The following is a 27758-nucleotide window of genomic DNA, read 5'->3' as shown; positions in this document are numbered from 1 at the left end:
CTCTGCTTGCTGTCTCTTCATTTTCCTTCATTTCGCTCATCTATCCTTTCCTTGGCCCCATAATTTACAGGCTGTCCCTGGTGCCTTTAAAATACTGATCTGGTGATTTTTAATTGTAACATTTATTCTCCAGCTTTTGCATTCTGAATTGTTTCTACTCAAAGCCAGGGAAATCCACCAGGAAGTCTCTAAGAACCACCTGTTCCCTGTCCAGTATATTTACTCTGTCAAACATGCTTCCTCTGCATGTTTTTTCTTCCCAAAGTTTCTCTGGTGGCATCATTGCTGGACTGCAGTACAAGTATTTCCAGAGTTCCTGTACTCGTTTTGGAGCTAGCTGGCCTGCTTTTGAAACCCCAGTTCTGAAATCTTTTCTCATCTGTGACTATGGTCAAACATCATGTTTTTTTGAAAGATGGCTCAAATCAATATATTGGCTTTCCAGCATTCTGTTCCAAGTGAACAATTAACAATTATCCATTTTCTACCCTTAAAAGATAGGCACTGATTAAACTATTCTTTCATGGAAAATTTGTTTCTAGAAATTGACTTTTCCAACCAAATAAGATAGTATTTCCTCTGGAGGGGGGATAAGAGAATGTATTTCATAGCTATTGACCATTGAAGCATTTAATTAGGAAAATATAAGGTAAAGTGCACTTTATGGAAAAGGTAGTAGTCAGCCTTGCAAATTCCGACCGCTTGCCACACCCTTTACAGTTTGGCCCCCTGTGCCTTTTTTCTTTTGGATCTTGTGCCCTGTTCAGTTTAAAGGGGAAGTCTCATGTTTCAGAAGAATTTTTCCTTTGTGACTGTATCTCCCCCCAAAATTTGAATGTTAACAGGGTAATAGACAGTGAGTGCCAAAGACATCCTGGTGCCTATTCTCCCTTCCCTTCCTTAGTGAAACAGTGTTTGACAGAGGTTGCTTTCTAGGTTTGTATTTATACTGAAATGAGAGGGATTTTTTTTTTAATTCCAATTTTGGCAATTAAACCTAGGGTGTTGGATACACCAGAGGCAAATGCTGACCACTGAGCTACAGCCCTAGCCCAAGAGAGGGAGTTTCTGTCCATTTCTTTTATGTGTGTATGAGCATGGGGTTTGGGGGCAGACAACCTTGGGTAATATTTCTTAGGAACTATTCACCTTGTTTGTTTGAGATAGGATTTTTCACTGGCCTCAAACATACCACATAGTCTAGTTTGGAAGAATAGTGTGCCCCTAGAGATTCACCTGTCTCTGTCTCCCCAGGGCTGGGATTGCACATAGGCCTGTGACCTGCTTTTTAAATATGGGTTCTAGGGGTTGAACTCAAGTCTTCCCACTTGCCTGGCAAGCATTAGTGCTATGCCTGACCCCCAGCCCTTTGTCATGGATATGTGCCAACACAATGAAACACCAAGTTAGTTAACTGAGAAAAGATTTGTTTTGGCTCATAGGTTTCAGTCCAAGATCAGGGACCTTATTGCTTTGGGCTTCTGGGGTTCTTAATGAGGTACCACATTGTGGTAGGAGCATACACTGGAGGAAATGTCTCCGTTTGTGACCAGAAAGCAAAAAGGAGAGGGTTGGGGGTCCCAGATCACTCTGTAGAGGAGGATATATTGCCAGTAACATAAGGATCCTCCATAGGTTTATCTTCCTGAAAGCCCATGGCGCCTCTTGCAGCCAGTTGTTTAACATAGGAACTTTTGTAAGGCATTCATCCAACCCATAACATAACAAAGTAAATATAAAATCAGTTTTGCTTAATTAACAAAAGCTTTTAGCCACTACCTCTAGATGTATGGACGTGTTAGGTGGTACGTGGTTATTCAAGTGAGCATCTCAACTGTGGTAACATTCTGTTCTGACTCTAATGAACTAAACTTGATCATTCAGTTCCATGTGATTTTAGGGGAGCATTCATCACTGATGTTAAAGTGTGTCACTTGTCAAATCTTGGGCAGTATGTTACAGAGCCCCTTTCCAGAAGGTGCAAAGGCAGTGGCTTAGTCTTCTAGAGCTGAACTCATGCCACAGGTAAAGAAGTTCTGAGGTCCTGTTTAGAGGCATGTATAGCTCTCTGTGTAAAAACATTGTAACGTGTTGTGCTGCCTAGACGGGCCTCGAGAAGTCATATTAGGGATTTCCTCTTTGGTACTTTCTGTACCCTTTAGGCATGGGAAGAAATATGAACACCCAGAAACTGCCTTCTTCAAAATTTGAAGCTTCATGAGATGGAGAAATGAGGTCAGCTTTGTTTTACTTGTTGTCGTCTTCAGACCTCTCTGAGCCCAGGCTAACACTGAGAGGGCTGTACATTGAGCTGTAACCCACTTCCTCTGTGGCCAGCAGCCACAGGCAGGACATGCCTTAACTTTGTAGCTGTTGCTATCAGTGGGCCTTTCCACCACTGGTGAAAAAGTAATGTGCATGGTGTGTGGAGTCATACGGAGAATGGAGGGTTTAGATGTCTTGAACACCTCCATGTGGCAGTACTCCTAAGCTGTTATAAGGGCTCAAAGTATCACACCACAGTGTCTTATATTCTTTGGAGTTCTGATGAGTTGACATTTGTGAATTCTTGGATTCTATAGTATACCCCAAGAGTTTATTTCTTATTAACTACTCCTAGACTTATTTGATTTTTGTTTTGTGTGTTGTTTCTTTTTTTAAAAACATGTCTCATGTAGCTGAGGCTGACCTTGAGCTCCTGATCCTTTTACCACCACCTCCTAAGTATTGGGTTTATAAGCTGGGGCCATCATACCCAGCTTCTTAACTTCCTTTAAGCTTAAAGTTTATATCTTAGTTACTTTTCTATTGCTGTGAAGACACAATGACCAAGGTGTCTTATAAAAGAAAGAGTTTATATCTGGCTTATAGTTTCAGAAGTTAGAGTTCATTACGATCTTAGCAGGGAACATGGCATCAGGCAGGTGGGCATGGCACTGGAGTAGTAGCCGAGAGTTTACATCCTTATCTGCAGACAGGAGGCAATGAAAGCTAATTGAGTATGGCTTGGGCTTTTGAAACTTCAAAGCTTGCTTTTAGTGACACACTTCCTCTAACAAAGTCATACCTCCTAACCTTCCCAAATAGTTCCACCAACTGAGAATCAAGTGTTTAAATATATGAGCCTGTGGGGGCCATTATTCAAACCACTAGAGGCTGAATGAACATTTTAGGGTCCAAAGTCCATTTTGCTATCCACATGACAACTGGGAGAGTTGAAAGTGGCCAAAAGATGTTATCACTGTAAAAGCTTGGAAGTAGACAGGATCGGTGATTAATAAAATTCTGGTGTGTTATGGGGCTGTTGAGATTTATCATGAAACTGAAAGGAATTTCAGATAATAGAATATTGAAAGTGGTTAGAATGCCAGTATGACATAATTCTGTGAAGGGTGCGTGCACACTTGCACTATGAGAGGAACTAGGTACCATGATAGCTAGGGACCATCCAGATCTGAGATTATTACTAAAGATGACAACTGCTTGTGTGCTTTTCCTACCAGTTTGAATAGTCACACTGTTAGTCTTGTCATTACTGCTGGGCTCCTGGCCATGTAAGTCATTGTGTAGCTCATTGTGGTGAAGCAAGGGTACATTTACCATGTCAGAACTGGAGCACTTCACTCACAGGGGACAGGTAAACTTTTTGTTAAACTCCTGAATTCTGACATCTGGGTTGTTATTCCAACCTCATCGATTATTATTAACTGGTTATTCTGGACCATTCTATTAACTTCCCTGTCCCTCAGTTTCCTCGACAGTAGAATGAGGCTAATAATGGTGATGCCTAATTTGGAAGAATTTTGGTAATTAAATATGCACAAGTAAAGTTCTTGTTAATCACTCATATAGAATACAGAGCTGGTAGTCATTATTAGTACCCCTGCTCTTTTGGAGATAGTACTTTCTTATCTTTTTAGGCCATTGCTTTCTTAGGGCAAGATTCATAGGTGCACACTGGATGTTAGAACCCTGTAAAGAAAGGGGCTCTTAAGTGCATACTCCTGACCCTCTCATATACTGTTCCATCAGCTTAGACAATAAAAAAAAAAAATAAAGCAATGTATTATGAAGCTGAAATAATTCTAGTCTGCTTTTTTGTTTGTTTGTTGTTGTTTGAGGCAGGGTCTCTATTAGTAGGCCTGGCTGGTTTAGAACTCACAATGTAGACCAGGCTGCCTCTGAACTTGCAGAGATCTGCCTGCCTCTACCTCTTGAGTTCTGTGATTAAAGAGGTGTGCCACCACATGCTGCTAGCCGGCTTTTTTATGAAAATGTGATTATATAAAGCAACTGTTTCGCTATTCTGTTGGTTTCTCACTTTGTGGTGTTTGTTTTTTAATGTTGAAAATGAGGATTTGGAAGTCTATTTTGCTTCTGAGTAAATATTGACCCCTTGATGAGGACCAGGGAACATGGCTTGATTATGGTTGAGTCCTCTTGTCAGCTAGTAGAGATGTCTGAGGCTAGGGTTGCAAAAGTAGGCTAAAAGAAAGACTTCAGATGATGGAATGGAGGCTCCGAGACGGCCCAGCAGTCTCCTCAGCTAACCTTCCCAGCGTGATCACTGCATGCTTGGAGTGAGCAGTTGTGTGTACGCAGGGTGGGCAAGAGCTTGTTTTGTCTTGCCCCTTGCTGGATTCTTAAGACAGAGTTATGTTTAGAGATCGTTGAAGAAAATTGACGTGCTTCTCTGTCACCTGGATGGCAGAAACAGTCTACTGAGAAACGAAAAGCAGAAAGGAGGAAGGGAGGGCGGGAAAGGGGTGCTTGCTTCCCTCTGCCAGGTGTGTGTGTCTGTGTCTGTATCTATGACTCTGTGTGTGTGTGTGTGTGTGTCTGTCTCTTAGTTCTCGGGAAGTGCTCCTCTGCATTCTTGAGGTGGTGTTTGGTGAAGTTGTCACTTTGCATGTTCTTTCCTGTGTTTAGGCCTGTGCAGGTTAGATGTTTTCTAGGTGCCTGGGTCACAGCTGTCCTCACTTGGGAAGAAGGCTTTCCTCCTTCTTGGAGGGAAAGATGTCCATGAGGCTCTGGAGGCACTGGGACTCAGTCCTGGTGGCTGAAAACCTCTCTGCCTCACTATCAACCGGCACTCTGGGAACTTGGGAGGTTGCGGTGGGGGTGAACTATGGCCTCATGCCATATTAACTTTGTTTTCATATTCGTCTTTCCTCTGGCCTTGCTGGCTAGTAACCCTCTGAGGATGCTAATTTTATGTCTTCCTCTACCGTCAGAGGCCCTCAGAATTTGTTGATGGGTCAATTTCTTTAAAAAAAATTTTTTTACCCTGATGAATAATTGTCTACTGTTAACTTCTTTTTAACTTTTTTCCCCTTTGAGTCAGTAAATAGCTGAGTAAATAAGTGATCAACAGTCCATATGCCATTCCTTCAGTGAATGCACATGCACTAATAAATACACTGTAGAAATGTACTTTTCTAATGTTTTAGCACACTGCAACTTAATTTACATTGCATGTAGATTATAGATTCATCTAAAAGTATTTTTAAATGTAATGAACAGTAGTGTTATTCTAATCTCATTTTTTATTTTAAGGTGATATGTATTTGCTATGGGGAAAAAGCCTCTATATATAGGAATGAAAGGCAGAAGGTCTTGATTAGATGTGTATTGATGTGGTTAAATTTTTATTTGATTGTATTGAGTGAGTTCGAAGAAGTTTATGATGAAAAAATTCCCCAAAGAATTGAATGTAATCTGTGTTTAAAAATAAAAGTCTTAAAAATTGATTTTTCCTTCAAGAGCTGAATATATGAACCATGCTTTGATTCTGATTTATGGTCATCAAAACTAAGTTGTAGATTGAATAGATATTTTATGATTTGTCCTTCTGTTAAACTGTGCTGTATCCACTTAGAAAATAAAATACAAGAAGAGGGTTCATTGATTCCTAGAAACATGCTATAGTGTGTGCTGTTTCCAGCTTCCCTTGGTCACTTAATGTCACAGTCCAATGTCTAGCTTCCCTTTGCTCCCATCTTGCATCTCTCCATTCTGCCTCCTTCCAGGGAGATCTCTCTTCTTTCTCTGGTATTATCTTGAAGAGAAAAAGACTCCATCGAGGCCTTCAGGACCTGTCCCATGGGGCTGTCTGTTACTTTTCTTTTTCTCTTGTTTGATTGGTTGAGGTCCTTGACAGTGTTACATCAAATGATGTTCTATCAGAAGCCCTGCATCCCAGTCCACCCTAAGGTCAGATGTCTGGCTTCATCCTAGTAGCAGCAAGAGAAATAAGGTCGTCTTTGCACTTAGGTGTGTCTACCTTGGCAGATGAACCCAACCATCCTTTTTAATATATGTTAAAGTCATGTAAAATGGATGTATTTTAATCATCAATTTAATTACAGTACAGCATTATGGTTTTTCATCAGAACAAGCTTGGGTGCAACTTACAAAATGTATTCCTGTAACTGTGGAAAAGAGCAGTTGCTGGACTGATGTGTGTATTTTGAGAATTAATTGATTATGCATTACAACAGTTGTAAATTCTTGAGCATACCGTATTCAGGAGTCATTTTAATGGACTGATCCACTCCCCTTTTAGCAGGATGTTTCTCTGAAGTGACTGATGTATTCAGGTTGGCCTCCTGAAGCAAAGCAGTCCAGGCATAAGAGACTCCAGTGAAGGGCTGTTGGGTTTCAGGAAGGTTCATGCTCTAGGCCTTTCATGTGTTGGAATCTTTCTTTTCTCCTCTGTGTTTTTCAGCTTTTATTTAGGTTAAATTTGTTTCATTTGAGAATTGTTTTAGGAAATACCTAACTGTGTTCATGTAAGTGCATTTTAAAATGTTTACAACTGCTTATTTCCCAGAGTTAAACACAAAATCACCCTTGATTCAAGTGCATTTTGTTCCTGTGCACAACTATTAATGTTTCGAAGCTGCTTCTCACACTAAGTGTTTCTAGATTAGGGATCCACATAATAATGGAGTGTGCCTGTTTGGTTCTTCACAGAGGTTTGTTGTAAGAGCTTAAAATAAGACTGCTGCTGACTTTGCGTGACGCACAGTAGCTGTTTATTTAATGTAAGTGCACCCTGTATCTCTCCACTCTGATCAGCCTGAGGAATTTGCATGCTGCATAGCAGCCATCTTCTTTTATACTTTATTAAATATCTGTCAATTATAAATATCAAGGTTTTACATTAATGTCAAGATAGTACATCAAAAATTCATGGAATATGTGACTTTTTCCAAGGGTATTTAATACTTAATGCCTTTATGTCATTTTTCTTTTCAGAGATATTGACAGGTTTTATTAAGTGTTTGTTAGGGAGATTTCATTTTTATCAAGGGACTATAAAGAGAAGCTGCATGCTAAATCAATTTTAAAAGCCAGAATATCATTCATTTTTCCATCTTCAAACACTTATAATCCATAGATTTTATTTAAATTTCTTCTTGGTTTATTTTTGTTTTATGTGAGTGATAGTTCATGACAGAACTTTAATAAGGATCAACTGTGCTGACTGTAGTGGTTTTTAATTTCCTTAAGCATCACTACCAGACCCATGCAATATGGTAAATTCTTCAAAATGTCATACTTACATATTTAGCAATATTGCTCCCTTTTATTGAAGCCAAACAAACAATTTTAGATATTAATCTTTCCCAAACATAGTGATTATTTTGTACTAGGTACAATATTGCTGTTTCTCCAGGAGGCTGCCTCCTTTGGGTGGAAAAAGAGTGCTTTAGCGGGTCACCTGGGTTTGCCTTCGAGATTCTAGAATTCTTTTTATTTTTACTTATTTTTGAGGTAGAATTCATATGGCCTAGGTTGGCCTCCACTTCCCAAGTAACTGGGATTACAGATATATATCAACAGCCCTGGCTTTAGAAAGTGAGCCTCGCATGATACCAATCTGACAAAAGCTGTGCCGGTTGTTTATTTCCACAGCCTCAACTATTTATTATGCTCACGAAGTAAAAATCATTTGCTGCTTAATGATTCAGAAGAAAACCTGTTTCTAGTTTCAGAAGCTGTTTATTAGGGTTTGGGGTAGAGCAGCAAGTGAACTGTCAGTGCTCCTGCTGGCTCTTGTTGGGCCCCTGTATTGGAGGCCTGGTTCTTGGATCTATTTGAGGATATTTATTCTGCACCGATCCCACACAGACCTTTGTTTGAAAACTATAATCACTAAAATCAACTGGCTACTGAGAGTGTGGTTCCTGTTTCACCTGGAGAGGGGATCTTTAAAATGCTGGGCGAGCTGTCAGGATGAAGGACTGGCTCGAAGATAGCTTACTCCAGAAGGGAGCAGAGGGTCCTTGCCATGTACTAGCAGTTTAAATATTTTCAGATGAGGATATTTCAGAAGCTTTCAGTTCACTTCAGATTAATTTAAGGTAACAGTGAAAGGGATTGATTTTTTTTTTTAATTTCTGCCCAGGTATTAAATGAAAATTGTTTGGAATCAACATTTGTCTTAGCTTTATTCATTTTTTCAAAATAAGGGAAACTGTTTATTTCCAACATTAAATATTGAACATTAAGTAAAAAATGTAGATGAATTAATTTTGATATTCGAACACCTCCAGACCTTGGAGAGTAATATTCAGATGAACGGTATTGGTTTTGGTTTTGGTTCTTTGAAAACCTGATTTTATTCAAATGAATCTGAGTGTGGCTGGTAGGGACTGCATGCACTCTTTCACGCCACCAATAGATGGCGGTGGCATCACAGCAGTGAGAGCCCTGCTGAGGGGAAGCCACTGGCTGCCTCATTGCCACATTTTGCTTCAGTGTAACTATTAAGTTCATGTGTCAGTGCAGACTGGCTTTTATACCAGACAACAACTATTCCTAACGGCTTCTGAAAATATTATGAAACCACACAGAAAAAATTAGTCACCTTCCATCTGAAGATGTACTTACACATTTTTTTTAATTGAGGTTTTTATTTTTAATGATTTTATCAGGGCTATTCATTCGGTCATGAAGGAGCACGTTGGTGTTAGTCTTCCATCTCCTTGCCCTGGCGTGGTCAGCGTGTTCTTGAGGAATCCAAGGCTATCTAAGATACTCAACTGTTGGTAGACTCTTGAAGTCCTTTTCACAGCTGAAAACTCATTTTTTTTTTTCTACTTAATATCAGGCTTTTGAGGGGGAGGGTATTAAATTTTTATTGTTTATGAGATTTCACATATAAATTTACCAACTTACAAAAGGCTGTAGTAAATTCCATAGTTTGAAGTGAATTAAAATATTTTTTAAAAACATTTTCCCGTCTTTTAGACTTTGAAAAGAGACATCTTGGGGTGTGCAAAATTCTCAGTAACAAGATACTATGAGATTTTACTTTATTACACGTGAAAGGAAAATTTATCAATAGAATCTGCTCTCTTTACTGTTGAAATTTCTCTGTTACTTCTCTCCAGGTTAGTTTTGGGAGGAGGAGAGGGCCTTATGTTGATTTGTATGTTTAAAGGGAAACCTGGGCTGTGTCTTGGCTAAATGTAATGAAGAGGAGGACACACGGCGTGCCCTCGGAGCACAGCATGCATGCATTGCTCTAGTTTCCAGACGTGGCACACTCATGCATTGTTCCTGGCTTCCCAGGCTGGAAATGCCATGAAATGTACTATTTTCTATGTTGCCTTTAAACTCTTCTTTAACCCCTCATTGTTAGTACAAATACTCATTTTAGCTCATTTTCCTTTATTTATGTTAAGACAGGTTCTAGCTGTGTATTACAGGCAGGTCTCAAACTCTTGATCACCTTTGCCTCTCAAGTGCTGGCGTTTACAGGTGCATACTGCTTCACCTGGCCCCATGTGTGTCTTAAAGATTATGAAAACATTTTTACATTCTGACTTTTCTTCTAAAGGGTTAAAATGAGACTAAGAAGAGGAGAGAAGCAGGCAGGCACCTGGGAGCTAACGCCTAGTTGGCCGCCTTTTGTAATATATAATTTGCCTGAGATTGCGCACTGAGCACAAGCTTTTGTTTTCTAATTGATTTACGGTTTGAGCCACTTTTACCTCATCCCCTACTGCCCTGCACACAGTGCTGGCGAGCACAGTACAGGGAGTGATGATGAATTACAGTGCACTTGTGGTGCCAGTACCTGGAGTAAAAACTGCCTGCTGCATGGAGCCACACTAACAGGCGCAAGATCAGCTCCCGCAGAATCTTGTCTCTAGCTCAGAAGCAACCATTTGTTCATCTGATCACTTACTGCAATCTGTCTATCAGACTGTAATTGAAACTAAAGATTAAAATCACACTGTTACAGCTTTTAATTTCTTAATTGAGACAAAGTTTTAAGTGCTTAAAGGTCTAAGGAGGAGGGGCATGTGAAGCTATAAAATTTTATTCCATGTGTGAAGTTTTGGATATTCTATCAAATGTTCTTTTGTCTCAAAAAAAAAAAGAATAATTTAAAATAATACTGGTCTCTTTTCTCTTTATCTTACTTGTAAATTTACTTCATTCTCTCTAGAGACTTTGCTTTGCTTTATTTCCTGTGTTTGATCCACATTTACAGTGTAAATAATTCATTTGCACATAAGTCGATTGTCATCAGGTAATCTAAGTTAGAGTGTGAAAATGTTTCCAGCATAGTAGAGGGCCTGAAAGTGGTGCTTCTTGTGACATACGAAGAGACTGAAATCTCGTAGTCACAGGGCATGAGACCCCAAGATAGGCAAGCCCCCATTCCAGGCTTTGCAGGCTCCTCTGTTCCCTTTAGAGCTGGTGCTTGTAGCCTGTGGTGTGCCTGGCTTTGTGAAAGCAGTCCACCTTAAACTGTGTTTTGTGTGGTGTCTGTAGGTTCCGGATCGAAGTATGAAGGAGCAGATTTATGGCGGCCGCTGGGCACAACAAATTAAGTTGACAGTGATGTATGAGGGCACAAAAGCATGCTGATCCCTCAGTCACGAGGCTGGACGCCTCCTGCTTCATTTGGCTCTTGTTAGGATGTGTTAGCGGCTAAATAATGAAATTCTGCTGACTGATTTCTGTTTTCTCTCTCTTTTTTTTTTCCCTTTTTCACCTGTGCTTCCTAAAACCACTTGTTCCCAGACCCATCCTCATGCCAACAAACTGCCCTTGAAGGATTCTTTCACTTACGAGGACTACAGGTTGGTGTGAGGGCCAGTATGGGAGGATCTGGAAGTAGGGACACTCATCAGCAAGTGACCTGCTGCGACCACTTACAGTGTTGAAATAGGGCAGGCTCAAAAGCCGCAGTGAGCAGCTTTGATAAGCATGGGCGTTTTGACAGCTGCCTGGAAACTGCTGTGAACCTGTAATACTAGTGGCTTGTTGGAGGTAGCCAAGGGGCGTTTGAGCTTAACATTAGTGTTAAGTATTGCTAACGGATTTTTTTCTCTTTTAAGTAGATTATATTAATGTGAAGCAAGGATTCTTTTTGAACATAAAGTTAATGCAGTGCATAGTGTAATAAAAGTGCCATTTTCCGTATCTCACACACACCTTGGAGGGTGTCTGTTCAGAGAGGAGAGACAGCACCCACTTGTCAGTGAGGCTCAAAGCTGGGTAGAGTCAGCATTTGGATAAGGGGAGCTGGCTTTGGGGACAGCTATTTCATCACCAAGCAGGTAGAGATCCCTGCTGCTCCTGGCTTCCCTGCACACTTTGCCTTTCTTGCCATTCCGGCCCCTCTTTTCCTCAATTCTAGGTTTAGTTCTAAAAGGTACAAAAAAGACAGAAAACTAGGAGCTACCTTATAACCCAGATTCCTGGTTGAGTGCATTCTCTTGCAGGTGGGCTTTTAGATAGTTCACTCTTAATGTGCTTATTTTCTGTTTGTGACAGGTGGGCAGTCTCTTCAGTTATGACACGACAAAACCAAATTCCTACAGAGGACGGCTCCCGGGTGACCTTGGCCCTGATTCCTTTATGGGACATGTGCAATCATACCAACGGCCTGGTAAAGATCTCTTCCTGGGGTTGAATCTGGAAGCTGCTAAGATTCTGGGTGGACAGTCTTCTACTTGGCTTCCTGTTTGCCCTTGCTAGCTCCTACCAGAAGGACAAGCAGAAGCAGGCCCTGTTGCTTTCCTGCCTCCTTCTAGTAGAAGCTGGGTGTCCTCTTCATACTGAAAACTCCAGTTTTAGGCCACTTTGAGAAACTGCAGCTTGTGTGTTCCAAATCACAGCTCTAGCTCTCGCATTCATTTTCTTATATTACTGGACCATAGGCTAAAGGAACCACTTTTTTTGTTATTCCCTTACAAGTATGAATTTACTGAAGAAAACCTTTCATCTTTCTCTCTTATGGCTATTTGTTTATTTATTTATTTTCTGTGCTGACTCCTTTTCACCACTTGCTCCGCTCTGTTCCTCACCCTCTAGGACTCACCCAGTTTGCTCTATGGGTTTACCACATATGGGTAGGCTATATGCTCGACTCTGGGCACAAGTGCAGGGTTGGCTGCCTGGTAGCTGGGAGAGTGAAGACAGGAGGTGTCTTCCTGTGGCTGATTCTGTGAGGGAGGATGGCAGGTCCTGTTCCTTCACATTCTTGGGTTCCAGGCAGCATGGGGCTGAAGCTTTCTCTGTGCTGAGAACTTCCTGGTATTCACAGGTAGAGAGGTGACAAAATTCAGAGCATTATGAAGTGCTCAGCACAGCTAGGCTGCAGGGTGAGTTGGGTTTGATTCCTGTTTCTCAGTGCCAGCTTGCTTTGTTATTATTAGCAATAGTATAAATAGATTAAAGGAATGCTGAAAATGATTATTTCACATCTATACAGTGGCCTGAGCACATGCACTGTGCGCCAAGCACTCAAGGCAGATCGTCTTCCTGCTAATTCTGGTAGTTTTTCAGATCTTAACAATATTTAAATTGTAGCAAGGAAGAAGAATTACACTTTTGTAATTACATTTTGTCTTAATTTAGATATGCTTAATTTAATTACCAGTACTAAGAAATAGTAGCGTGTTTTACATTTTCATTAATGAATGTGATTTTTACATTCTTTGTCCTTTTTTTCTCCTTTAGAGATATTTTTAAATTAATGATAAGCTTGAAATTTAAAAGTTTCAAGTAGCTTTAAATATCTGACCCTTGTGTTTTTCCCTCTTTATATAAACTAGATGACAGTTTCCCAAACTCAGTTGATCATTAAAAGTTTATTTTCATTCCCAATGTTAAAGAATTAAAAAGAATTAAACAACAGAGATGTCTGTAGTAAAATAAGCCATTCTTTTCCCTGTAGTCCCAATGTTGTCTGGTTTCGTAGCTGCGTGGAAGGCTGCTACAGCTTCGGGCACTGCCCCTCTCCTTGTGTCTTGACAGTCTGTGGCACCCTAATGTATTCATGAGTGTTCTGAGTTTGGGCATTGGCGCTGCTTCCTGCCAGCATGGTAAAGTTATGCACTGTGCGCTCTTGAGTTTATTGCAGATTAAGAAGAACAGACAACACCTGGCATCTCTTTTTCTCTAATTTGTCTGGCTTGTGCTGTACTGTGGTTCTCTGCTGGACCTTAGGAAGGTTGTTTAAGAAGCTATTATGCCATGCTTGCCCCACATGCCTAACTTGACACCTTTGTTAGTTTGTTTCCGTTGTCATAAGGTTTCATGGGACATCGACTCTGGCAGCATTTGAGGAATGCAGTTCTCAAACTGTAAAGCTGTGCATCATATGCATGACCAGTAACCTTTTATTAAAAGGAGGTACTTGAACTCAAGGCTGGACTTTTCAAGCAAAGACTTATTCCCTGGGTGTCTTTGCTGACTTTCCTCATATTGTTAGCCTGCCCTGCTCTTACAAGGGAACTCAGAAGAACCGTGTAGCCCACCAGTGTTGTCTGCTTTCAGCAGTAGTCCTGAGATGCAGGGACACTTTGTGATGGCAGCAAGGCAGAAGGCAGGAACAGTACTGCCTAGGATTCTGGTGAATGGGAGTGAAGTCCTTTGCCACCTGCAGAAGCAGGTTATAAGAGTCATAGGGCCCAGTCCTAAGCTATAGAAAATATGTCCTTTGTTGTGCTCTCATGGGGCGCGTGTTGATAGGTTTGTGCAGGTGTGTATGTCAGTATATGTGTGGATGAAGGTCAGGAGTCAAGGTTGCATGACTTCCTCTAGTGCTCTCATCTTGTATTTTTGAGACAAGCTCTCCCACAGTTAACCTGGAGCTCATTGCTCTTGCTAGGCTGTCGAGGAGGTTTGCCTGACTTTGGCCACCTCTGATGATGTTAAAGATGCACACCACTGTGCTTGGGCTTATTTGTTTATCTAATTTAACATGGATGCTGGAGGTCCAAATCCAGTTCTCATGCTCGCATAGTAAGCATTTTACCCATGGTGCCATCTTCTTCATTTTGGAAATGTATATCTTTAAATCTTGCCTATCCAAAATTAGCAAAAGTGACAGAATTTCTTTTCTTGAAGTCATTCAGTTTACCTGAGAAGGATTCTGCTAAGTGGTTTACATGCCATTGTACATGTTTTAGGGAGTATAGCCTTTGTGACTCTCTTAGTCTGTGGTTAAAATCTTCCAAGCTCTTCTGTTCAGTTGTTGAAAGATTCCGAGCTCAGAGCAAAAGCCTAGTTTTCATAAACTTGTACAGGTTTCACCCACCTCTGACTTCTTGCTGTCCCTAATACCAGTACAACCCACCTTTGTGCTTGTTGCTGCTCCTGCCCAGAGTATTTGTTCCTCAGATGCTTGTGACACTTAAAGTTATTGTCACGTAAGACTATCACTCTGGGCATTCTTTATGAGCTGAGCATCACATAAGCCCCCTCCTTGTCCTGTTTGTACTTCCTACATTTCCCGTGCAGTATAGTCCCATGTATTTTGTTTTTTTTAAAAGCATGAAGTTTTCCATGGCCTAGACTGGTCTTGAACTTGCTATGTAGCCACAAATGACCTTGAGCTCCTTTGTCTCTGAGTGCTGGGATTACAGGTAGTCCTTCATCACATCTGGCCTCCACCCATTGTTTTGGGAGGTCCATTATCTAGTGCTTTGAACTCACGAGCATATGCACTCTGGTCTAGGCCAGAACAACAGAACATACGGACACAGCTATGATCTGTTTCTTTAGCATTTCCACTGTCTTTTCCAAGTTGAATCAATGCGTATGCTTTATTTTATTTCTTCTTCATACACAATGCAAGTAATAGATACACAGTAGGAGGGAAATGAAAAAAGATTGAAATGACCATGTCATCTGTATGTTTGAGGGAATAGGCTGTCATACTTTTCCTCCTATGGTGCGGCTTAATAGGTGAGTGGTTGATTTTCCAGGATGGAGTGAGTGTGACCAAAAGGAGCCAGAATAAGTTTACACAGGCTAGGAGATTGGCAGAGAGCTCAGGGATGAGAATTAAGATGGTCTGTTTACTGAACTGGGGCCCTGTTCCCTCCCCTGGGAGTTTCTGCCTCCAGGCAGTCTTTTCAAAGGCAGTGTCAGTTGTTATGGACTATACATCAAACACTGGGGTCTCTGATTTGAAGAACACTCCTGGTCTCCTGGACGATGGGAAGGGCAAGTATGTAGGTATATATGGTGGTAGCTGGAGAAGAAGGAGAATGAGGGGAAGTGAAATGGGAGATTTCCCCAGAAGACAAGTTCTGAGTCTCAAAGCAGAGCAGGAGTTAAAGATTGCTCCACACAAGAGGGAACAGGACAGTGACCTTTATGGCAGGAACACTGTCCTCTGAGACCTCCTGAGAACTTGATGCTGTCCAGAATCACTGTGTGATCAGCAGTGCAAAATAACTGTGGTGCTGCAGCTTACAACACTCAAAATGGTTTTACAGATTACATGCTGATAAAGCAAGGGTAAGAAGTAGTCATGAGGGAAACTGAAAAAAAAAAAAGACTCAAAGGTGTTTAAGAGTTTCTGGGCAGTTAAGAGCAGTCTCTTCTATATATTGCATACAGAAGCTTTGCCAAGATGCGTGTGCCTGGAGGAGACATGGGTTGGGTACTGTTTGTACCATATGGGCATGGAAACTCTTGCATTTATAGATTAGTACGAAAACAAGGACATAACTATTTACTTTGCCTTTGTCTACGTGAAGGTTTTAGGTGACTGTAATTACGGAGTAAAATGTGTCTGTGACTTAGAAGCGGCTCTTTTCTTGTTTTGATTCTTAACCAATAGAAAAAAAAACACTTTATGTTAAAAAGTGGTAAAAGAGTCTAGAGCCTTGTGCATGTTAAACCACTGCTCTATCTCTGCACTACATCCTGCCCCCACATTGATTTTTCCCTGGACAAAAGTTACATGCCCTATAAGCACCTGTAGACACCTTGATCTTGAGGGATTGTTGCCTCATCACCCTGCCTTTCTCTCCTGCCTAGATCACGACTGGTTATAACCTGGAAGATGACCGCTGTGAGTGTGTAGCTCTGCAGGACTTTCAGGCAGGAGATCAGGTGGGTTTCAGCATTCTGTGAACCAACCTGTGAGCACTGAGTGGGTGACTTTGATTATCTTAAGAGGTGTTGGGATGGGGAGAAGCCAGAACATGTGTCCTTAGGAGGCATTGGACATAGGGAGGGACAGAGACACGATGCTTAAGGTTGTTTTCTGACCAAATCTCAAGTTAGAAAGATGCTTTGAATTGCGCTTTTCATCCACGAGGAAAACAGTGTAGCTCTTTGCACAGTTGAACTATATGTAACACTCTTAGCTGAAAGAGACTTTATCATACAATGCCAAAACTAATTTTTTGTTTCATAAGCTACATTTCTGTATAAAGAAGTGGAATTAAAAGAGGTGGCATTTAGCTAGCTAAACCCTAAGGGGATTAGAACAATCATTCCTATTATCCACTTGTACTGTGATACGTACATTTTCCCAGTTGAAATACACATCCATAAATCTCTGCATTTATCAGTTTTACAACCCAGCACACAATAGAAAGCTAATACAGAGACAGACAGATACTGCCTTCCACTTGGTCTGCTCTTCAGAAAAGTTCACAGCCCTCTGTTAGTATGAAAGTGCACAGGCTGTGGAAGTGTGTTTCTTACAGAAGTTAACTTAAATGCCTGTTCTAGAGCATTCTCCTGTTTTAGAAGGAAAGAAAGATGTGACATATTCTAAAGTACAGTTTAAAAGGGGGCTGGCTGTCTGGGGTTAGATTAGAGGCTTAGTAGTCCCAGATCAGTATCTCCCTGTGCCTCCTCTCTTCCTGCCTAGTAGTAGACATGTGTTTGGCTTCACTCTCCTTAGATAGTTTGGGAAGTTAGGAGGATTGCACACACTCACCATCCATGCAGTATGCTGTACCAAGTGCATGGGTGGCTTTAGAAGAACGTCTACTGTTGTAAAGTAGCATTAATATATGGGAGCTAAGCCTTTGCTCTGCCCTGTTTTAAGAATACATACTAAGTTTGTTTTATATCCTTTTTTTTTCTTTACTGTATCTCAGATTTACATTTTTTATGGCACTCGGTCAAATGCAGAGTTTGTGATCCACAGTGGTTTTTTCTTTGACAATAATTCACATGACAGAGTGAAAATAAAGCTTGGAGTGAGTAAAAGTGACAGGCTCTACGCCATGAAGGCTGAGGTCTTGGCTCGTGCCGGCATCCCAACGTAAGTAGAAAAAAAAAGGGTTGCCGCTTTCCTTTGGTATGTGCAGTATTGGCATTACATAGTGTTTAATTGGTGTGTTAATAAAACTTCTCCACAGTAGTATGTCTTAATCCCTTTATCCTTGTTACACAGCAGATTTAGACCTTGGAGATGTGTGGTGATTTACCAGTGCTTCCAGATAGACATAATTGTGTCGCTAGCAGTGTTCCCAGCCAGTTCCGGGGGATATGGCCTGCAATCCTCGTTAAGTTAAATAAGTCCTCTGGAATCATTAATGTCTTTCACCTTGAAAAGGCTAATGACCTGGATCAATTAGTTTTATTTAATTCTTTGCCACCATTAGTTTCTGTAATGAAGTCACGGTCCTCAGTGATTCTATGAATTTCTGGTTGGATTCTTTAAGATTTTCTTGTATTTGAGGTGTGAAATGGTAAAAAAAAAGATGAGAATTGTGATTTATTAGTCCTCCAGGGACTAGAGGAACCATTCTTAATGAAAATGGATTATCTGGACTTTTTTTTCATTGAACTTGTCAACATTTGATGAATGATAAAGTGTGAGCTCACCATGAATTATTGTTAGTGCTTCTTAAGGACTGGGTGTATTTAATTCTCTCACTGTGAGCATATGCCCCGGAGTAAGCCCATTAGGCAGCTGGCAAAGGTGGTCAGCGCCTGGCAGGGCCTCCTGACCCCCAGCTTCGTGTTTTCCAAGGTGCACGTCTATCATTTAGTGAGGCTCAGCTCTGCTCTCCCTGATGAGAACCACTGCTGGCACACAGTCCCAGGCCTCTTTCTCTGAAAGAACTGTGGGTCTGACCTCAGATCTTCCTGTTTTCAGATCCAGTGTTTTTGCGCTGCACTTTACTGAGCCGCCCATCTCCGCCCAGCTTCTGGCTTTTCTCCGAGTATTCTGCATGACCGAAGGTAAAAATAATTCAGATTTTAAAAAAATGTTTGTTTTTTTTTCTTTTTAAATTGTGAAAATGGAAAGTATGGGGGGGTCAGATTAAAGATAAATTTTTAAGATGGGAAGCACTTTTAGGTAGAGGAGAAATGACAGTATTGGAGAAAGAACTAATCTCTTGTACACTAGGATTGCAGAATCTGGACATCCTGGGAAGGGTAAGTAATATTAGTGGAAATATCAGACAAAATATTTTTGGCCACAGCTCTTTATTTCAAACCCAGGTAGGATTAAATCCATGTTTTGAGCTCCATTTTATGATTGCTTAAAGTAATCTGAGCCTGCTGTGCTGAGTGTGACCTGGTGAGGGCGTGCTTCTGTTCTTCCCCCTAAACTGTGCTTCCAATCACTGGTCCTGAGGTTTGGTTTGTAACAGGCCTATTGTTTTAAGCTGTCTTCAATCCTATGCAGAGTGGCTGGGCTAGAGAATAAGTGAATGATTAACTGAACAGCTAAATGTTTTTCTAGAACATTAGGGAAAGTGCATCTGGCCAGAGCAGTTCATTGTAGATACAGAGGCGTGGCTCTGCCCAACTCTCTCACCCGTGTGTCTTGACAGAGAGCTGGATGTACAAGAACTTAGTCCTAGAATGTAGGTAGTCAATATTGATGCTGTTGTGAACCAGATGAGGCAGAGTAGCTGTCCATGAAAAGCAAACACCTTCCAGAGATTCACCACCATTCACGTAGGCGCTTGTGTGCTCATAAGCTAGGGTGGTCTATGGTAGTTTCTTCCATATTTAGTAAGAGAGGGAGAGCGAGATACTGGCAGTCTCTGCAGCTTGTTCAGTACACGGTGCTCAACATGGTATTTTTCATCCCTTCTGCCTTGTGCGCTGTTTCCTGTTGTACTGATGTACAGTCTCCAGTTCAAAGAATATGGGAGCTTAGGCAAAGGACCACTCGGTTAGTAATGGATGACCTTGACTCAGATCCACTGCAGAGCCCAAGCCAGACATCCCCATGTCCCTGCTGATGCAGGTATAGAATTCATGGAGCTAGGGACATTATGTTTGGATATGGGGAAGGAGGGGAGAGAGGTAGGGTAGTGTGAGATTCTCTGTAGAGGGAGACATGCGCAGGCTGAGTGAGTGTCCTCAAGATGAGCAGGCTCAGGCCAGCGTGGGAGGGAGATGACTTAGGAACCTCTGAGGAAGGGATGGCTGGGACATGGAAGGTCTGCTCTTTAGGGTCAGGCCAGTGGCTGCTTTGTGTACTTTGTCTCCAGTCGTGTGAGCTGCATCCAGCTTCTCTGCACATCTGCTGGAGAGCATGGCCTCTGCCTCCCCCAAGGAGAGCTGGGGCCCGGGAGGAGTGACAGCAGTGACTCAGCATTGCAGATTCCGTTTCTAAAGAAGTTTTTTTTTTTTTTTTTTTTTTTTTTTAAGATTTTTATCTCTAAACAAAGGTTATGAACTGAAGAGAGAAGTGTCTAAAACCCTGAATTTACCGTAGAATTGGATAGTCATTTTTAAAACATCAGATACCGTGAATTTTTTTCAAAAATTGTTTTATGTCTGTCGTTTTTTAGTTTCTTTTCAGTCATCAGAAGACAATTTGTCATGTCAAGACAATTGATGTATTCTTTGAATTACTCCAACTAATACTAATAAAAGTTTGGTTTGCTGGCAGCACAGCTCCTCCATTTGAATTGTAAATAGTGACAGCTGTAGGGCATTTTGTTCTGAAGGAGATACTGTCTCCCAGTTACATAAGAAGCATGGGTGTGTTTGTTGAACTGATAGGATGGGCAAGAGATGAACTGCTCAGAGCCATTGCTGAAGTCTTCAAGGTGATTGAGAGTTTGTGCTTATGTGTACATTTGGTTCCTGAGGGGGAGGGTGTTAGTTTTCCTCAACTCAGGTTTCTGTGGCCTCAACTCAGGTTACTTTCCTCCATCTTTGGCTTGTTACAAAATGGGGTACATTACCAATTGGAGGATCCCAGGGTGATAGTGACTCTCCTCAGTGTCTTTAAGACATTTTCTTTTCATCTTATTTTATTTATGTACATGTATTGTTTGCCTGCATGTGTATTTACATACCATGTGTTTGCAGTGGCCACAGAAGAGAGCATTGAATCCTTGGGACTGGAGTTATAGATAGACAGTTGTTAGCTGCCATGGGGGTGCTGGGAATTGAACCTGGGACCTCGGAAGGGCAGCCAGTACTCCTTTTTGTTGTTGTTTTGTTTTGTTTTTGTTTTTTGAGACAGAGTTTCTCTGTGTAGCCTTGGCTGTCCTGGCCTTGGGTTGTAGACCAGGTTGGCCTTGTGCTCACACCAGCCTATGCCTCCCTGAGTCCTGGGATTAAAGGTGGACACTACCATGCCTGGCTTAGCCAGTACTCTTAACGTGGAACCATTCCATTCCTTCAGCCTCAGTGTCTTTTTTATATAATTGGCAGGACTGAGATTTTCCCTAACAAGAACAGTTCTATCACAGTGAGGAATATGGCCATAGAATGTCTTAAGACAGGGTTTTATGAACTTGTCTGAAGTCTCTAAGTGTTGCTCTTTGAAAGAGTGGTGAGTGGGCCATGTTTTCAGTTCTGAGTCTACACTGCCTTTCAGGAAGGCCTTGCTTGACCTCCTGGCCTGGAGCTCAGCTCTGCCTCTCCTTGGAAGATTTGGAAGAGGCTGGAATATAATGGTGCTGTGGGAGACCTAGAGGATGGCTTGTCACAGTGAGAGCTCTGCTGCCCCCCTCCTGACTGGCTGCTATGTGTCTTTCTCATAGAGGAACTGAAAGAGCATTTGCTAGGGGACAGCGCCATTGACAGGATCTTCACTTTGGGAAACTCTGAGTTTCCTGTCAGCTGGGACAATGAGGTCAAACTTTGGACATTTCTGGAAGATAGAGCCTCACTTCTTTTAAAAACATATAAGACAACAATTGAGGTAATTAGATCAATGAATGAGGATCATGCTTTGTTGTATTTCTAGACCTTAACGTATTCTGATTCTTAGCAAAATGTATATTTAACGTTCTTTATTTGGTATCAGTGGTTTTCTGCCTGTCATATTTATATTTAACAGCATTGCTGATTCATTGATAAATTTTGCAAATTTAGTTCTTTTAAAAAACACTTTAATTCATATGATACCACAAACATAAGTTTGCATTTTGCTTCAAAACTTTTCTCACCCTCCTACCCCATCCCTCTCTCACCTTCTGTTTCTCTGTTGCACCAGCGTATGGTACATTAGTGGGGTTTAAACCTAGAGCCTTGCATGTTCAGTGAAAGTCCCTCTCTACTTTCAAGATAGAGCCTCACTAAGACTGCCTCTGAGCTCTGTAGCCTTTGCAGGCCTTGAACTTAAAACGATCCTGACTCAGCTTACTAGATGGGATTACAGGCTGCTCACCAGGCCTGGCTGGAAGACTATTCTCTCTTACTCTTTAATTCATGTCCTTTGCTCTGGCCCACATGAGGGTGATTAAAGTGAGTAATGCCCTCCATTCTGTGTTGGCTCCATTTGACTTGACCTTACCTTTGTTTTGAGAGATCCAACCTGCTATAATAAGATTCATAAGTCAAACTGTAGCTTCGATGGAAGTGTTGAGTCACTGGGTGATGTGAATCATCAATTTAAAAGCTTCTAGCACCCTTAGCCCTCTCAGGCTGACCTACTGCTCATTGCCAGCTTTGCTGATTTAGAGTTCTTGTCACTAATTTGGTGTTCCCCACCCCTCAGGAAGATAAACTCGCCTTGAAAAACCCTGACCTGTCTGTCCGTGCCACAATGGCTATCAAATTACGCTTGGGTGAGAAGGAGATTTTGGAAAAAGCGGTGAAGAGCGCGGCCATGAACCGGGAGTACTACCGAAAACACATGGAGGAGAGAGTGCCGCTGCCCAGATACGAGGAGAGTGACCTGGGGTTACTAGAGGGCGGTGTGGGGGACTCAAGGCTCCCTCTGGTCCTGAGAAAGCTGGAGGAGGAGGCGGGTGTGCAGGAGTCTCTGAGCCTCACGGAGACTGTCAGCAAAGCCAAGGCTGCTGAAAATGGGCTTGTCAATGGGGAAAACTCAATTCCTAATGGGACCAGGTCTGAAAATGAAAGCTTAAGCCCAGAAGAAAGTGAAAATGTGACTGGAGACACCAGAGAGTCTTCAGGCAGCGTGGGCGAAGTGAAGGAGCCACTCTGAGATGTTCTTTGGGGTCCAGTCTAGCAGAAGCTGTGGACAGCCCACTACATCACCGTGTTCCTTGTTAACATCTTTCTTTTTGCAGAGAGGAAAATATGTTTTTGCTGCTTTATATAAAGTGATTTTTAAGTTATTTTAAAGATCTAGCTTCCCTTTTTGATTAAGATTGCCATCTTGCTTCTGGTCAGAACAAAGTAGTCAGTAGCAGCAGAGGGGAAGAGGCGCCCTGGAAGACTGCAGACCAGCAGTGGGCACTCGCATCTCTTCCTGGGGAATAGTGAGGTCCTTGCTCAGCTGTGCTCTGCAGGCCTGCCATCCTGACTCCAGAATGAAAGCTGCCTCTGCCTCCTGCTGAGGAGTGGAGGTTAGACTCTGGGTATAGAGCGGATGGTGGGATGAGGCACAGTGAGGAGACAGCTGGGTGAGGTCAGTACATACAGAGTCTTGGCAAATCTCTTTTGTTTCTTCTTTTTAAAAATAATATCCCAGTAACCAAAAGAAAAGGTAAGGTGGCAACCTGATTTTTAATGGCTTAAAATGTTGATGATGATTCTAATTATATAAATACATACATATATCTAGTGATTTCTAAGGATTTGTTTACTTTTTCTGTTCTGTTTTGCTGTATTAAAAACTTGTCCTTTTCCTTGAATCAACGTAGGACTCGTGTGTCCTCCTCCTTAGTTTTCAGTGCTGGCTCTGATTTCAGAGCAGTGCGCTGACTTCCAGTGTTGGCAGTGGAGTGTCACAGACACTGCAGCCGTGGCTTCACACAGGGTGTTCAGGATGAGGAGGCTCCCTGGCTTTCTGGTTTTCACAACAAGCTAGAGATTTTCAAAGCTACCCTTTTGAGTAAAACCCCTTATTAAAAGAAAAACATGACTGATGTTTTTTGTTTGTTCCTTTTCTTTGAAAGTAGGGCAGGCTCTTTGAGTCAAGCTTTTGTATGGACCATCCCACATATTTGCTGACCACCGGGGGAATGTTGCCATATCCCTGGCAGTGTTGGTCCCAGACACAAGACTTGATGGGAACATTCCTGGGTGCCCAGAGGCCTACCGCGCCCCCACCCCACCCTCTTCTTAGCTGCCAGCAGTGCCCCAAGGCTGCAAGGAATCACAGGCCACAAGATGGAGGGAGAGGGAAGGTTAGCTCCTATTGAGTGTGGAGTTGGGGCAATGTCCCTCTGGAGTTGTGGATGAGATCTGCCTCCAAAAAGCCTCTAGTCTTCAGGCTACTGATTTATTTCTAGTTTTCCCTGACCACACTTTTTTTCATATCATCACTGACATCCAGACTGTCAAAGACAGGGTTCATTTTGGAAATCACTGTGTAAAGGATTTGATAAGGACTGTAGAGATATGGGTGGCTAGGTAGCAGCCACGTTCCTGTTCAGAGTAGGTTTGGCCTTGCAGAGGACTTGCGCAGCTCTCTGCTCTTGGTTCAGGTGGGCAGCATACTGGGCAGGACCTTTTGCATCAACGATGAACAGGCTCACCTGCTGCACTGGATGCCGGTGCGGAGTCAGGGGCCACCTGTAACTACCTGCGGCTGCTGTGAGAGGACATGTGATGCCAAGTCCATCATCAGCCTTATACCAGGGATACTTTCCCAGAAATGCTACCTAGCATGTAGAGCTTGCATACTGATCCCTGTGTTCTTGAATTTTCTAGTCTGCAGTTAATGCTGCTGAAACAGTAAGTTTTGCATTAATTTGCCTGTAGATAAAATTTTTCACTAGACTAGAAACTTTTCAAGCCTAGTGCTAAAAGTGCTTTGGGCATACATATATACTGTCTCAGAATATATGTGTATACTCTGCATCATGGATGGGACAGTTACAAACTATTTGTTGGATAAGTTTGAGTTAGATAGAGCTGGGAGCCAGGAATCCAGTCCAGTCTCCAGGACACCTTTGGTAGACATAGTGACACCCATTTCCGGGTCCTCGAAGGCTATCCTGTGAATTACTTCTCCATCTCTAGTCTGAGTCATTGGGCTGAGAGTGACTGTAAGTGTGGTATCAGAAGACAGAGCAGCTACTGAGCACTGCTTCTTTCTAGAGCAATCGGCTTCCCTACACGGACTCTTAAGGGGGGAGGGCGCCACAGCTAGTCTCCCGCCCCTTCACAGGCAGAGTGCTGCTCACACGGGACCCCAGGAGCCACAGCATCCCCATTCAGAAATGGAGGGAAGTGATTCAGTGGTGTTGCAGAACCCTCCTTTGCCATACGGCACAAATGGGTCTTCCCCTCCTGTCACATTAAAGTAAATGTTCTTTCTCTCTGGAGCTTTGGGACAAGAGGCTGCTGAGACCAGCCGTGGAAGTGCCACCACCTCCTGGGCTGTAAACAGTATGAGATTCACTGGCCTAAAAAACACACACAGGTTTTGTTTTGTTTCCTACAAACTGGCAGTTGATTATTTTTTTCCAGTAGTTTCTAAAACAGGCCCACTAAGGTGCACCTCATTTGTTTTGAAGAGAGAAGGGACAGTAGGTTAATAATATCTCCAAGCTCCCATTATATGTTGCTGAATTAAATATTCACTTAAAATGAGAAAGTTTGGCTGGGGATGTAGCTCAGTATGTAGAGTGCTTGCTGGTGTGCACAAAAACCTGGGTCTGTCCTTTGTACTGCATAAACAGGATTGGCGACATATCTGCAATCCCAGCACGGAGGGCCTGGAGACAGGAAGAGCCCTGGATTGCATAAGACACCATCTCCGACTGAAAATAAATAAATAAAACCACGGGGGGTGGGGGTAATTGTTGTACAAGCATGTGGAGCTAAAATGTGGATCCTCAGCCCCTATGTGAAAGAGTGGGGAGAAAGAGGTAGATCTTGAGATCTGCTTAAACTCTCCCCAAAGCCCACAGACCACACCCCAGAGTGGCTGCTCCTCTGATAGCCTATCCCTTTGCATGTGTTAGCATTCTCTCCACCCCTCACTCTGGACACATCCCTTCTCCAGGCTGTTGTTGAACAAACTTTTACAACAGTGTCAGCGACTGCTGGGACTTAGACCTTTCCAGAGTGTCTGCATTTGAGTCTGAAGTGGGACCATAGCCTAGGAATTCGGGTAGACCTGAAGTAAAATGCTTACCCACCACCTTCACCATGCCTGTGAGCAAGTGTCTTGATGCCAGGGTGGGAATTCTATTCTCTTCCTCCCCTCTTCCCCCCCCCCCGAAAGGTTTTGTTATACAGCCCAGGCCTGCCTGATCCTCCTGATCTCTAGGATTACAGTCATGCACCTACTTCTTGGTAGGTGGCTTGGATTTCTTGACTACAGTGCAAAATAGACGTAGGAGGTTGTTGGGAGGATGCCAGAGGTATAGTAGGATTCACTGGCTAGCTCCCTGGGCTGTTGAAATCATGGCATACGTTTAAGACAGTAGTCTTGTCCTGGGATAGAACAGGGCTCTCTGGTGGATAGAGAATTCCTATCAGCCCTGGGATTCCAACACATGATCACAGCTCAAGAGGCTACTCTCATATCCCCCACGAACATTGAAAACATTATTTTATACATATTAATGTCACCATGAACTCAACTTTCACAGCTTACAGATAGCTCAAAATAAGCCCCAAATGTCGATGGAAATGATAGCTGACTCAAGTCACAGCAAGAGACGGCAGTTAGAGCTGCATGCACCTCAGTTGCACAGTTCTGGAAATAATAACAGCTGGCACTAGAGCATCCTGTCAAGATAGTCCTAAAAGGCAAATGATGGAGACTTCCTGTTATTCCTGAAGAAATCATAAAGTTTATTCCATTCTGGTCACTGGTATTTGTTGTTATCTAGTGATTTGCCTGTTGACACCAGAAAGACTGCTGGATAATTGCAGACAGGGAGTCAGTCCCAACACTCCTTGTACTTTAAAGGGACCAGAACAGGTGTCCTAGGAAAGGGAAATGGGACTTTACTTCCTGATCTGCTCTAAATGATGTCCTTGTCAATGCCGTGTTCTACCCTCCCTCCCCAATCCCTTTCCCCCAACGCCTTGTAGCCCTGCCTAGCCTGTAACTCTCTATGTTGACAATGCTGGCCTTGAACTCACAGAGATCCACCTGCCCCCCCACCCCCCCAAAAAAAAAGAAAGAAAAACAAAACAAAACAAATTCACCTGAGTCTGCCTCCAAAGACCTGGGGTCAAAGATGGGCACACCTGCCTCTATTTTTATGCTTGCATTAGTTTATGGGAACCACAGGTGCACAGATACCGACAGAGGCCAGATGAAGGTATTCAGTTCCCCTGGAGCTAGAGTTACAGTTATGAGCTGCCTAATGTGACCTGGTAAGTACATTCCCTTTGCCGACACTGAAGTGCCCATGCCGCTGACCTGTGGGACTAAGCTTATTCCCCAGGCCCAGGTGGGGACATGTAGAAAACCACTTCTAAGCCCCACTTGGACTCAGCACATGCTCAAACCACAGCCCCCACCAGCACACCTTGAACGGGCAATTCAGGAAATGGAAAGTTCCATACGAGTGACTGACCCTCTCTGAGCCTACAGTCTTGACTTCCTTCCTGCTTTCTGTGACCAGTTTTGTTTATTGCCCAAACTGCCTGTGTCAGGTGCAACTCAGATCTGTTGGTGACCATATTCCAGTCTAGAAATACAGTTGAACAAGGAAATATACCTACTTGCAACAAACATAAAAAGCAACTTCCACAGGCATCCAGTGGTTCTGCAGGCTGTCTTGGAGGAAGCCGGGTGTTTCAGCAGCAATTAAATGGCCTGATTGGTTTCAGGGGGAGCTTTATAATTGCTCACAGGTAGCAATTTATTAGGATGGCTGTTGCTCATGACATGTGTCAAAAAGGTCAAAGTTTATACTTCCTTGGACATTAACCTAATCTTTGAAACTCTAAAAGTTACATTTTTTGGTCATTAAACTTTTTTTTACAAGCAGAGATTTTGACAATTAACCCAGTTAATAAAGGTCAAATTTCAATTTTTTCCAATTTCTGGAGCATTTAACTTATTCCCTTTTGAAAGTGGGAAGATAGCGGATGATAAATAGTTATTAAGTGAGCAAGGATGTAGTCGTGCTGTCAGGGTGATGATTATGAAACAGCTGACCCTG

General features: G+C 42.4%; 1 protein-coding gene across 2 annotated transcripts in view; it reads left to right on the top strand.

Moving 5' to 3' along the window:
* Positions 1 to 23549, top strand: part of Setd3 (SET domain containing 3, actin N3(tau)-histidine methyltransferase) — a 65945-nt gene extending 42396 nt beyond the window's left edge. For both annotated transcript variants that reach the window (XM_021649121.2, XM_021649123.2), the window contains 7 exons: positions 11047 to 11105; positions 11803 to 11917; positions 16306 to 16380; positions 17382 to 17548; positions 18389 to 18474; positions 21252 to 21412; positions 22211 to 23549. In XM_021649121.2, coding sequence (XP_021504796.1) covers positions 11047 to 11105; positions 11803 to 11917; positions 16306 to 16380; positions 17382 to 17548; positions 18389 to 18474; positions 21252 to 21412; positions 22211 to 22663 — 1116 coding nt within the window. In that variant the 3' untranslated portion in view covers positions 22664 to 23549. The remainder of the gene's footprint in view (positions 1 to 11046; positions 11106 to 11802; positions 11918 to 16305; positions 16381 to 17381; positions 17549 to 18388; positions 18475 to 21251; positions 21413 to 22210) is intronic.
* Positions 23550 to 27758: the final 4209 nt, after the last annotated feature.

The sequence above is a fragment of the Meriones unguiculatus genome, chromosome 7 (assembly GCF_030254825.1).
Source record: "Meriones unguiculatus strain TT.TT164.6M chromosome 7, Bangor_MerUng_6.1, whole genome shotgun sequence".
NCBI classification, from domain to species: Eukaryota; Metazoa; Chordata; class Mammalia; order Rodentia; family Muridae; genus Meriones; species Meriones unguiculatus.
This window is presented reverse-complemented; position numbering and strand designations above follow the sequence as displayed.